Source organism: Suricata suricatta, chromosome 6, assembly GCF_006229205.1.
Source record: "Suricata suricatta isolate VVHF042 chromosome 6, meerkat_22Aug2017_6uvM2_HiC, whole genome shotgun sequence".
Taxonomy (NCBI): domain Eukaryota; kingdom Metazoa; phylum Chordata; class Mammalia; order Carnivora; family Herpestidae; genus Suricata; species Suricata suricatta.
Genome location: NC_043705.1, coordinates 83,644,407 through 83,656,680, shown reverse-complemented (window position 1 = coordinate 83,656,680; position 12,274 = coordinate 83,644,407). Strand labels below are relative to the sequence as shown.

Sequence of the window (12,274 nt, the reverse complement as noted above, 5' to 3'; positions counted from 1 at the left end):
TGGTGACTTTATTTTTAATATCTTAAGTAACTGCCAAACTGTTTTCAAGTGGTTATACCATTTTACATTCCCAATAGCAGTGTATTATGGCTTATATTTATCCATATCCTTGCCAATGTTTATCACTGTCTTTATGATTATAGCCATCCTAATGAGTATAGAGTGGTATATCAGTCTAGGTCTGATTTGCGCTTCCCTAATGACTAATGATGGTGAGCATATTTTCATATGCTTATCAGCCATTACTGTATATTTTCTGGTGAAATGTCTATTCAAATCTTTTGCCCATTTTAAAATTGAGCTGTCTCCTTATTAACGAGTTGTAAAAATACTCTGCATAGGATTTTAATAAGTATTTCTCACTGGAAATCTCGAGATATTACAACCATGCCACAATTCTCACAGTTCCTGTCTTTTTGATCTCCCAAATGTATTTCCTTGTCCATAAATAACCCAACTGAAAAGATATATAAAAAAGTGGTACCTCACATATCTTTGGTAATTTCTGAGATTTGAATCATGTGCAATAATTACATCACTTGAATTATGTATAGCATTTAAACTCTAAACCAGAGTTGTCAGCAGGAAGGACAAAGACAGTGCTATAAGCATTATGCTTCATGGTAGAGAAACTATTTGACAGAAATCTTCTCTTTCCTGTATACGCTGAGTATTAACTAATTTATGAATGTCCAAACCCTGGTTTTTTCCATTTTCCAGCTTCTCCCACTTATCTATATTAGCAAAACAATGATAATGGAATAAAGAAACTTCCAAAAACAAAATTAAAAAAAAAGGTTTTGGTTTTTTCTTAAATATGAGATGGCACTTTCTTTTAATTTACATTCACTGAACTAGTAGACTAAGTATATCCATGGTAGGCTATTCCTGACATAATCATTCTTATAACAAAAGAAAGCAAGAGACTGGATCACAATGGTAGATAGTTGGCCCCAAATCCAATGATATGAATAAAAAGTTTTGAACAAAAAACACGAACAAGTCCCCAACCTGCAATAAACCTATGCCAATGCTGAAAAATAAGGATTGCAATTAACAAGTGACAATTTTTTAGGGCTTTCCAGAAGCCAGAAAGTTGGAACCTTTGGAAATACAGGAGGGAATATGTTATAGTGGGAAAATGATAACAAAAAGCTAGTATGGTAATATTAATAGCAAACAAAATAAAATTTAAGGTGAAGAGCATAAATATAAGGAGAGCTATTTTATAAAAATGAATATTCAATCATCTAAAAAAAATAGTTGATGTAGACAACTAAGATGCAAACAGTAGTAATCAGAATATAAGAAAGCTGGAAGAAAAAACTGTAACTAAAGAAGTGGGAAAAATAGCAGCAGAAACTCAAACTCAGAAAATGTTAATAGAGAAAATATAAAATGCAGTAAGGCTCAATAAAAAAGGTTGTCTCTTTAAAAATAATATTAAAAATAGGGCTTTGAGGGGCGCCTGTGTAGCTCAGTCAGTTGGGTGTCCGACTTCAGCCCAGGTCATGATCTCACAGTTCGTGGGTTTGAGCCCCATGTCAGGCTCTGTGCTGACAGCTCAGACCCTGGAGCCTGCTTTGGATTCTGTGTCTCCCTCTCTCTCTGCCCCTCCCCAACTCGCACTCCGTGTCTCTCTCAGAAATAAATAAACATTAAAAAAACTTTTTTTTTAAAAAAGAGAGTGTAGTAAGTTTAATCAAGAAAAAAAAAAAAGATAAACTGGAAAGCCAAAGAGATCATAATGACCAGAATACTACCATGTAACAATACCAGTGAAACTAAAAAAGGAGCAGCGATACCATTCTTTCTCCCCCCAGTCTTTAAGAGCCAACATTGCAAAATGGACAACTTATTTCTCATATTATACACATATTATTTGGTTCTCATTGGCTTAAGATAGTCAAGTTAAAACTGCTTTTAGGAATATGATTTAATTGTAAGTTATACTTAAGTATGACTTAAACTGCCTACTTAGTAAACACGTTTCTATATATTTCAAATTCGGATGTACTGAAGCCAAAGTTCCTATGATATTAAGAATCAGGCAGAGATGCAAACAACACACCAGGTCATCAGAAGGTTGAAACTTTGGGTCAGACTAGTCTCCAGGGAGGAGGAAGTGAGGGGCTGGAAATTGAGGCCAATCATACAATCAAGCATGTCTACATAATGAAACCCAATAAAACTCTGGACACTGAAGCTCAGTGGAGCCTCCCGGTTGATGAACACACTAATGTGCTGGGAGAATAAAGTATCCAGACTCTCTGAGACATGGAGGCTCTGCATCCTTTTTCACTCACTTTCCCCACACCTTGCCCTGTAGGTCTCCTCATTTGGCTGTTCTTGACTTATAATAAAACTGTAATTGAATGTGTAGTATGTCCAATGAGTTCTGAATCATTCCAGGGAATTACTGAACCTAGGCAGGTGTGGGAAGCCCCAAGTTTGTAGGCAGTTGGGCAGAAGAATGGGTAGCTTGGCATCTGACGTGGGGGCAGTCTTGTGAAGGACTCTTCCATTAACCTGTATGTGCTGTCTTAACTCCAGGTAGTTACTGTCAGAATGAATTGTACTGGAACATACCCACTTAGGGTGTAATTTGCAGCAAGCTGGGCAAAGTAAAGTGCATGTTGCTAGGGAATGCATGACATTTGCAGCTGGTGTCCAAAGTGATGGTAGTCTTGTGAATGACTTTACCCTTAAATATGGGGTCTACATTCTTAGTAGTTTCAGAACTGAGTGGAATTATAGGACACCCAGTATGTCAGAGAACAGGTATTAGAACATAGCTGGAAATAATTTTCTTTCAGAAGTTTTAAGAAATTAGTATTCTACTTCTCTGCTTCTAGTGTTGCTGTTTATAGATCTCAAGACATTTATATTCCTGTTTGTGTGTGTGAAATTGTTTTCCTCTCTTTCTCTAGAATGTTTTAGGACTTTCTTTTTATTTCTAGTGAAATGAAACGGCACCATGATGTGCCTGCTGTGGGATTATTTTCATTTGTGCTGTTAGATACTGGAGAGGCCATATTATTTGGAAAACTACACCCCTCACTTCTAGGATATTTTATTATTTTATTATTAAAACAATTAAAAAATTTTTCTTTTTGAGAGAGAGAGTTAGTGTGAGCAGGGAAGGGTCAGAGAGAGAGGGAGACACAGAATCTGAAGACAGGCTCCAGGCTCTGAGGTGTCAGCACAGAGCCTGATGTGGGGCTCAAACCCACAAACCATGAGATCATGACCTGAGTTGAAATCAGACGCTTAACCAAACTGAGCCACCCAGGTGCCCCTGGGATATTTCTATTTACTTTTTTAATCATTTGCTCCCTCCAGCCCCTCCATTCTCTTTCTGGAACTCCTCTTTGAATACTGAACCCTCCAGGAATGATGCTCTGATTTTCTCATTTTTTGTTTTCCATCTCACATCTTTTTATTCTATTTTGTGAGAAATTTATTTTCTACTCTGAGTTTTCATTTCTGCTATCGCAATTTTAATTCCTAAGAACACTTTCCTGAATTCTTTCAATGTTCCTTTGGCGTACCATCGTTTCTTTGCACTGTGAATGCCTTACCATTTATCTGAGATTTATTTGAGAATATTAATGTTTTATGTTTTAAAGTGTTCTTCTTTCTAAATAATCCATCTCTACTTCAGAATGGGCTACCTAGGAAAAGGTTAAGTGAAGCTCTACACACGAGGGATGAAGGCTGGCAACTACAGCTGTTTTCTTGGGTGGTCCAGCAGGGTCGTTTTATTGGGGAATCCTCAGTGTCAGTACATTTAGGTCTGTTTTCTGGGGTTAACCACACTTCTTAGAGAAGTTGCTTTTAGCAACTTGTCTGTATTATGAGCCTGGATCCAATGAGGGTTTCAGCATTCAGTAAGTAAATTTTCACTTAATTCAGTTTTTAGCATGATACCCCAAAATCAGTTATACTGGGCGTGCCCTTATCTGAAGACCTTTTTTTTTATTCTTTCTAGAATAAGTTCCTCATCTTTTCCTGGGATTAGAAAGAAGTCGCCCAGCTAGTGAGAACTGAAGACAGGCTTTGGAGGTGCCACCTGCTTCTTAAACAAATCTTCAATCATCCTCTCACTAAAATTGTAGTCACTTTTTAAAATCTTCAAATCCAGAGGTATCTGTTTTGGAACTCCACAGTAGAAAGCAAGTTACTTCAGCAACTCTTCCTGTTGCTGACGGAGGAGTTAGTTCACTGCCACATGCTAAAACAGTGCATTTATTTACCTGCTTTTCAGTTCTCCAAATTTTATTATGTTACCTCCCTTGTCTCTGCCTTTTTCATTTTATCCTTTTAGTGTCATTTTAATGAAAACTGTGGAGCAAGCATAAATAACTTTTGTATGATGAATTTTAATCATGAATTACTTGTAAGTAATAGCTTACTTACTAGCTGATAATAGCCAAATTAAGTTAGTTATCTGATTATATGTAATCCGATAACTGAAGTAAGGGATCTGTATTTATGGCTCTATTAATTTTAATTGCACAGGAGTTATTAAAAGAGCAGCATAGTCAAGGTTTTTGATAATTCATTTAATTTCATGAAAAAAACCCTTATGAAGTGTCACCATTCTCTAGAAGAACATCTATATTTCAATGATGCCACATTAATTATCCACATTTTCTTTTCTTAGAATAATTACCTATATTTATATCTGTAAATGAAAAAAGAAACAACTTACTAACCTCTGCTTCTGTGGCTTGGGACTGTAAAAGCTGTCGTATACGAAGTATGTCTTTTTCTATTTGTTGAATTCTGGTTACTCTTCGCTAAAATAAAATTTAAAGTCACCAAATTAGATCTAATGTTATTAAAAACATCATTGTAAATAGTCATACTATGGCTATCATTTAACAGCTCATGGGTATGCTACATCCTTCTTCTAAAGAAGTTAGATAATGTATACATACACACTGATGACATACGGGGCAGTTCAATTTTTTAATACATCTAACTTCACAAGATAGATTTATTTAGGAATATTGTACACAATAAGTCATGTATCACACTGCATGACGAATGTCACATAAAAACTCACATTTAAATTATTCTCAAAAAACAGTCCAAAGAGAAAATTACACCTGAATTTGATCTTTATATTTATCCAGATGCCAGTATAAGGTAAGAGATTTAAAGAAAGAATATCTGATTTTGTAAATAATAGGGTTTAAACAGTAGGATTAACTTTTCCCAGAGTTATTCCTATTATAAGTCAGAATACAGTTTCAGATACAGTTTTTTCAAATACCTTCTGCAGCTAAACATTATTTTTATTCCCAACACTAGGATGACAATGTTAGAAGCTTTTTGCTTTCCACTATTCTAAGACCATTAAATGAACACAAAGAATTTACTATAGATCAAATGACATGGAACTGAAACAATATTTTTTTTTTACAAAAAGCTAGATTTGCTTTAATTTTTATGAACACAAGTGGAAGTGAGATAAACCAAATCACTTGTATATGAAAACCCTGCAAACTGAAATGATTTAAGTTACCTTCATGACAACAGATGCATAGGTTCTAGAAACAAGTACTGCCAGCACCCGCTTGGCTGTGCTAAGCCGCAGCCTGACCCACTGGAAGAAACTGGGGCCACTGCCCTCTCTCACCAGCCAGCCCAGCCCTTTCTCCAGCTTGCAGCAGGTCTCCAGGATAGCCGCTCACACCTACAGCACACTTTCTCAGATCCGAGTGGACGCAAGAGTTTGGGATCTCATAGAGAGAGGGATCCTTGGACAGTTCTTTTTCTCCTCTCTTCACTTGTCTCCACTCTCCTTCTTCTGGCCCCAGCCTCACTGTGGCTCACACAGTATCCTAACCTGCTACTAATCACAGGGAAGACTTTGGAGAAGAGCGAGGCTGGAAGTGAGGATAGAGCAAGGGAGGGTAGAACCAATTGGGACTGACATTCAAAGCCTTGGCCAGGGCTGGGGCGGGGGTCAAAAGGTTAGGGCCTAGTATGTCTTTACTGTCACTGGGGGGGGGGGGGTACTGCTGTGAGGGTGATCCCTAGGGGGCCTATGAGAGCCCCCTTTCCCACTTTTTCTCGTGGTGTCATTTCTGTCCACCTCCCCCTGACTTGGTGGGAGGTGCTCATATGTACCTCACTAAGGATTGTGACCAGGATCTGGATGAGCTTGAATTTGAATGAATTGAGTTTGTAGTTCTAGCACCCTGGGTTTTTACATGTTCAGGGTTTGTCATATCAAGGGTATATCCTTGACAAAGGAAGTGTATTCAAAACAAAGAAACACATACTACCAATGTTGTATCATTTTCTGCAATAATTCTATAGGTGAAATCCTAATATTGAGGGATGAAAAATTATGAGTAATTATTTTAATAGGGGAAAAACATGTTCGAAGCTAGATGCAGTCATTTCTTTTATTATGTGCCCTAACAATAAAAGATTCCTGAGCATGTATATTCTAATACATAAATAATAAAAGTACTAAAATAGATTTAGGTAACTATACTATGAAATTTATCCACTGATTATATCTAGTTTTACCTACATACAGTCCCTATGACTTTATTACACAGTAAAAACATTTATTGCGCTATTATTTAATATCATGATAAACAACCGCAGATAAAGTCAAAATTGGGCTCACCAAAGCAAAACAAAACCCCTCCCAAAATCAAATCCTTTCTTCCCTCCCTCTCCCCTTTCTCATAACCCCACAAGTATGCTGATACTCTATTGTAATTGTGCGAGCAGTGGCCTTATGGTAAATAAATTTCTCTAACAAATGAAGTGAAGTGAAGGAAGGAAAAATGCCTATACTTTCTGTAGCTTTCTAAAGATACTGCAGAGGTGATTATCTCTACAATCATATGATAAACAGATTCTGGCTGTACATGAAACAACAAAACTATACACAATTAGCTTCACAATACTGTTTTTCCTCATTATGTACCAAACTCCCCTTCACCAGTAAAATACATATTTTTAAAATTTCATTGTTTTAATTTTAGTCCCAGTAAACACAGAGTACTACATTAATTTTAGGTGTACAGTATAGTGATTCAACAATTCTTTTTTTTTAATGTTTTTTTAATATCTTTTATTTATTTTTGAGAGACAGAGAGACAGTGTGAGCAGGGGAGGGTCAGAGAGAGAGGGAGACAGCAGGCTCCAGGCTCTGAGCTAGCTGTCAGCACAGAGCCCGATGCGGGGCTCAAACCCACGAACAGTGAGATCATGACCTGAGCCGAAGCCGGTTGCTTAACCGACTGAGCCACCCAGGCGCCCCGTGATTCAACAATTCTACGTACTGCTCAGTGCTCATCATGATGAGTGCACTCCCTAATCCCCATCACCTATTTCACCCATCTCCCTGCCCGTCTCCCCTCTGGCAACTATCAGTTTGTTCTCTATAGTTAAGAGTCTGTTTCTTTGTTTGCTTCTCTATTTCCACCCACCACTATGTTAATCTGTTATGTTTCTTAGATTCCACATGAGTTCATCAGAGTTATTGGCCAGTAGTTCTTTTTTCTAGTGTCTTTATCTGGTTTTTGTATCAGGGTAATGCATGTCTTATAGAATGAATTTACAAGTTTTTCTTCCTTTTCAATTTTTTGGAATAGTTTGAGAAGAGCAGGTATTAATTCTTCTTTAAACGTTTGGTAGAATTCAGCTGTGAAGCCATCTGGTTTGGGCTTTTGTTCACTGGCAATCCTTTTGATTTTATTTCTGGTAATTGGTCTGTTCCAATTTTCTATTTCTTCCTATTCAATGTTGGAAAGCTATAGGTTTCTAGGAATTTATCCATGTCTTCCAAGTTGTCCAATTTGTTAGCATATGATTTTTCAAAATATTCCCGTATAACCCTCTGCATTTCTGCAGTGTCAGTTGTTATTTCTCCTCTTTCATTTCTGATTTTGAGTCCCCCCCCCCCTTTTTTTTTTTGATCAGTCTGGCTAAGGGCTTAATCAATTTTACTGATCTTTTCAAAGAATCAGCTTCTGCTTTTGTTGAACTATTCTTTTTTAAGCTTCTACTTCACTTATTTCTGCTCTAACCTTTATGATTTCTTTCCTTCTTCTGATTTTGGGATTTGATTGTTCTTCTTTTTAGCTCCTTTAGATGTAATGTTAACTTGTTTATTTGAGATTTGTTGCCTTTCCTGAAGTAGGCCTGTATTGCTATAAAGTTCCCTTTTAGAATAGAATCCAAAGATTTTGGACCACTGTGTTTTCATTTTCATTTGTCTCCAAGTATTTTGATTTCTTCTTTGACTTCTTGGTTGATTTCATTCATTACTTAGTAGCATGTTATTTAGCTCCCATGTATTGTTGTCTTTCCAGATTTTTTCTTGTGGTTCATTTCTAATTTCATAGTGTTGTGATCTACAAAAGATGCATGGATTGACTTTGATCTTTTTAAATTTGTTGAGACTTGTTTTGTAGCCTAATATGTGATTGATTCTGGAAAATGTTCCATGTGCTTTGAATAGAATGTGTATTTTGCTGCTCTAGGATGGAATATTCCACATATACCTGTTAGATCCACCTGGTCCAGTGTGTCATTCAAAGCCACTGTTTCTTTTTTGGTTTTCTATTTGGATGATCTGTGCGTTAATGTAAGTGGGGGTGTTAAAAGTCCCCTATTATTGTATTACTTTGCATTATTTCCTTATATTACTAACTGCTTTACATATTTGGGTACTCCCATTTTGGACGCATAAATGTTTACAACTCTTAGATCTACTTGCAGGATTGTCCCCTTAATCATTATATAGTAGTGTCCTTTGTCTCTTGTTATAGTCTTTGTTTTAAAGTCTATTTTGTCAGACACAAATACTGCTACCTTGGCTTTCTTTTCATATCCATCTGCATGATAAATACATCTCCATCCCTTCATTTTCAATCTGCACGTGTCGTTAGGTCTCAAATGAGTCTCTTGTAGGAAGCATGTAGAGGAGGTTTTTTTTATTCATTCTATCCCCTATGTCTTTTGATTGGAGAGGTTAGTCCATTTACATTCAAAGTAATTATTGACAGGATATGTTTATTGCCATTTTGTTACTTCTTTTATGGCTGTTTTTGTAGTTTTTCTCCATTCCTTTCTTCTCTTGCTCTCTTAAGATTAATTGGCTTTCTTTAGCGATAGATTTGGATTCCTCTCTATTTCTTGCATATCTATTACTTGTGTTTGATTTGTAGTTACCATTTGTAACTACAAATGTTTGTATGTAACATCTTCTGTATATAGTAGTCTATATTAGGATGATGGTCACTTAAGTTTGAACCCATCCTTTTTCATTTTTATTTTATTAATAGTTCATTTACATCAAGTTAGTTAGCATACATGCAACAATGATTTCAAGAGTAGATTCCTTAATGCCCCGTGAACCCATTCCTTGCTCCTCTTCTCTCCACATTTTAGGTAGATGGTATCATACTTTTACATCCTTTCATTTACCGAGTCCCTTGAGTTTTATAGATATACTTTTTTTTTTTTACACTACATCTGTGCTTCTTACTTTCCTTACTCTTGCTTATGGTCTTTCCTTTTCACTTGAAGAGCCCCTTTAACTTTTCTTGTAGGGCTGGTTTAGTGGTCAAGAATTCCTTAAATTTTTGTTTGTCTGGGAAACTCTTTATTTCTCCTATTCTGAATGACAGCCTTGCTGAATAGAGTATTCTTGGCTGCAGTTTGAATATATCATGCTACTCCCTTCTGGCCAGCAATGTTTGTGCCAAAAAATTAGCTGATAGCCTTATAGGGTTTCCCCTTATATGTAACTGCTTTCTTTTCTCTTGCTGCTTTTAAAATTTCCTCTTTATCACTTAAAAAAAAATTATATATTTGAGGGAGGGGGCAGTTAGGGAGAAAGAGAATCCCAGACTGGCTCTACACTCAGTGCAGAGCCCAATGTGGGGCTTGATCTCATGATACGAGAGCATGACCTAAACTGAAATCAAGAGTTGGATGCTTAACCACTGAGCCACCCAGGCGGCCCTCTTTATCACTAACTTTTGCCATCTTTAAAAAAAATTTTTTTTGATGTTTTATTTCTTTTTGAGAGAGACAGAGACAGTGCAAGCAGGGGAGGGTCAGAGAGAGAGGGAGACAGAATCTGAAGCAGGCTCCAGGCTCTGAGCTGTCAGCACAGAACCTGACACGGGGCTCGAAACCAGGTACCATAAGCTCATGACCTGAGCTGAAGCCAGGTGCTTAACCGACTGAGTCACCCCGGCGCCCCACCTTTTGCCATCTTAATTAGTATGTGTCTTGGTGTGGATCTCCTTGGGCTGATTTTGTTGGGGGAATCTCTGTGCCTCCTGGATTTGGATTTCTGTTTCCTTCCCCAGATTCAGGAAGTTTTCAGCTATTATGTCTTCAAATAGTTTTTTTTTTTAATTTATTTGCCTCCTTTTCTCCTTCCAGGATCCCTATAATGAGAACGTTATTATTCTTGATGATGTTGCTGACTTCCCTAAGGCTTTTCATATTTTGCATAATATTTTTTCTCTCATGCGCTCAGCTTGATCACTTTCCATTACTGTCTTCCAGCTTGCTTTTATGTTCTTGCGCTTCTATCACTTATTCCCTCTAGTGTATTTTTAATTTCATTTATTGTGTTCATCTCTGATTGGGTTCTTTCTTAAGCATCTCACTGATGTTCCCCACTCTTTTATCAAGTCTAGTGAGTATATTAGTGATCTTTTTTTTTGAAATCTTAGGCACATTACATATCTCCATTTTACTTAGGTCTCTTGTGATTTTGTCCTTTTGTTTCATTTTGGACGTATTCCTCTGTCTCATTTTGTCTTACTCTCTCTGTCTGCTTCTGTATGTTAGAAAAGACAGCTACATCTTCTGTATCTGAAAGTAATGGCCTTATGAATAAGAGGTCCTGCAGTGCCCTGCTGTGCAGTGCCCCTTATTCACTGGAACCTGGTGCTTCAAGAATATCTCCTGTGTGTGATGTATGTGCTCTGCTGTTGTGGCTGAGACGCTTCTTCCTCCAGTCCAGTTATCTGCAATGGCTGTCGTTGCCTTGTTGTGGGCAGAGTCTGGTTCCTGTGGTATCAGTGGACTAGTCTGGTTATGCCTGGGGTTTGGGGTGAGTCAGACCAGTTGTTTGCTAGATACAGTAGCACCCAACTGCTGGGTGCTTTCCCTGTGTTGTCCTGAGAAGCTTCTGTTGGTGGACAGGACTTGCAGTCAGAGCACTTGGCGGCTTCCAGTCCACTCTGGGGCCTCCTTTGACTGGTGTGTGCGGATATTTTTCCCTTTTTCCAGGGTAGGAGTCACTTTAGAGAGGCACTTGCCACTGTAGGAGCTGCCTGCATACTACCAGGCCCATGGCACTACCTTGCATGGGCTCTGGCCAAGAGAGTATTAGAGAGGGCAGATCTCCTAATACAGAGTTGGGAAGCAGTGCCAGGAATGAAGCTGCCGGAGGGGCTCCATAGACACACAGCCCAGAGGTGGGGTAGAGGAGTCCGCCAATAAAATCTTAAATTAAAAATTTTAATATTTAGAAGATAGTAGGAAATAATCCGCTTGATTTCTGTATTGTCAATATGTCAGTAAATCTTGAAGTTAGCCTATGTCTTGATACCCATTGAGGTAGAGGATTTTTTTTTTAAGTTTATTTATTTATTTTGAGGGAGAAAGAGAGAGCAGGAACAGGGGACAGGCAAAATTAGAGAGGGAGAGAGAGATAATCCCAAGCAGGCTCTGTGTTATCAGTACAGAGCCCAAACTCACAAACTGTGAGATCATGACCTGAGCTGAAATCCAGAGTCAGATGCTTAACTTACTGAGCCACCCGGTGCCCCATGAGGTAGAGGATTTCTAATAATACAACCCTGTGCTTCTGTTTCTGAAAATGAAAACAGAAGAAGCCAGTAGTATTTCCTTCCTTTTTCATATGATAACTTTGAATATTTATGAAACTATGCTTAATAACAAGTATTTAATAATTTAATCAGTTTTTGAAAAACTGATTTTAAAAAATTATAATGGCAATAGAGTTCAAAACAGATTCAGGATAACTCTCAACAAATGAGGAATAGAAGATAAATTCCTTAACTTGAGAAAGGGTATCTCTCAAAAACTTCTGAGTAAACAACACACTTAACAGTGAAATTTTAGGAGTCCCTTTAAAGTCACAGTGAGACAGGAGTACCTGGATGGCTCGGTCTGTTAAGAGTCTGACTTTGGCTTCGGTCATGATCTCACGGTTTGTAGGTTTGAGCCCCGTGTCAGGGTCTGTGCT

At 37.6% G+C, this 12,274-nt stretch overlaps 1 protein-coding gene across 9 annotated transcripts in view; it reads right to left on the bottom strand.

Moving 5' to 3' along the window:
* APC (APC regulator of WNT signaling pathway) overlaps positions 1–12,274 on the bottom strand; it is a 145,162-nt gene that overhangs the window by 37,522 nt on the left and 95,366 nt on the right. For all 9 annotated transcript variants that reach the window (XM_029942704.1, XM_029942706.1, XM_029942708.1 and 6 more), the window contains one exon: positions 4,719–4,802. In XM_029942704.1, coding sequence (XP_029798564.1) covers positions 4,719–4,802 — 84 coding nt within the window. The remainder of the gene's footprint in view (positions 1–4,718; positions 4,803–12,274) is intronic.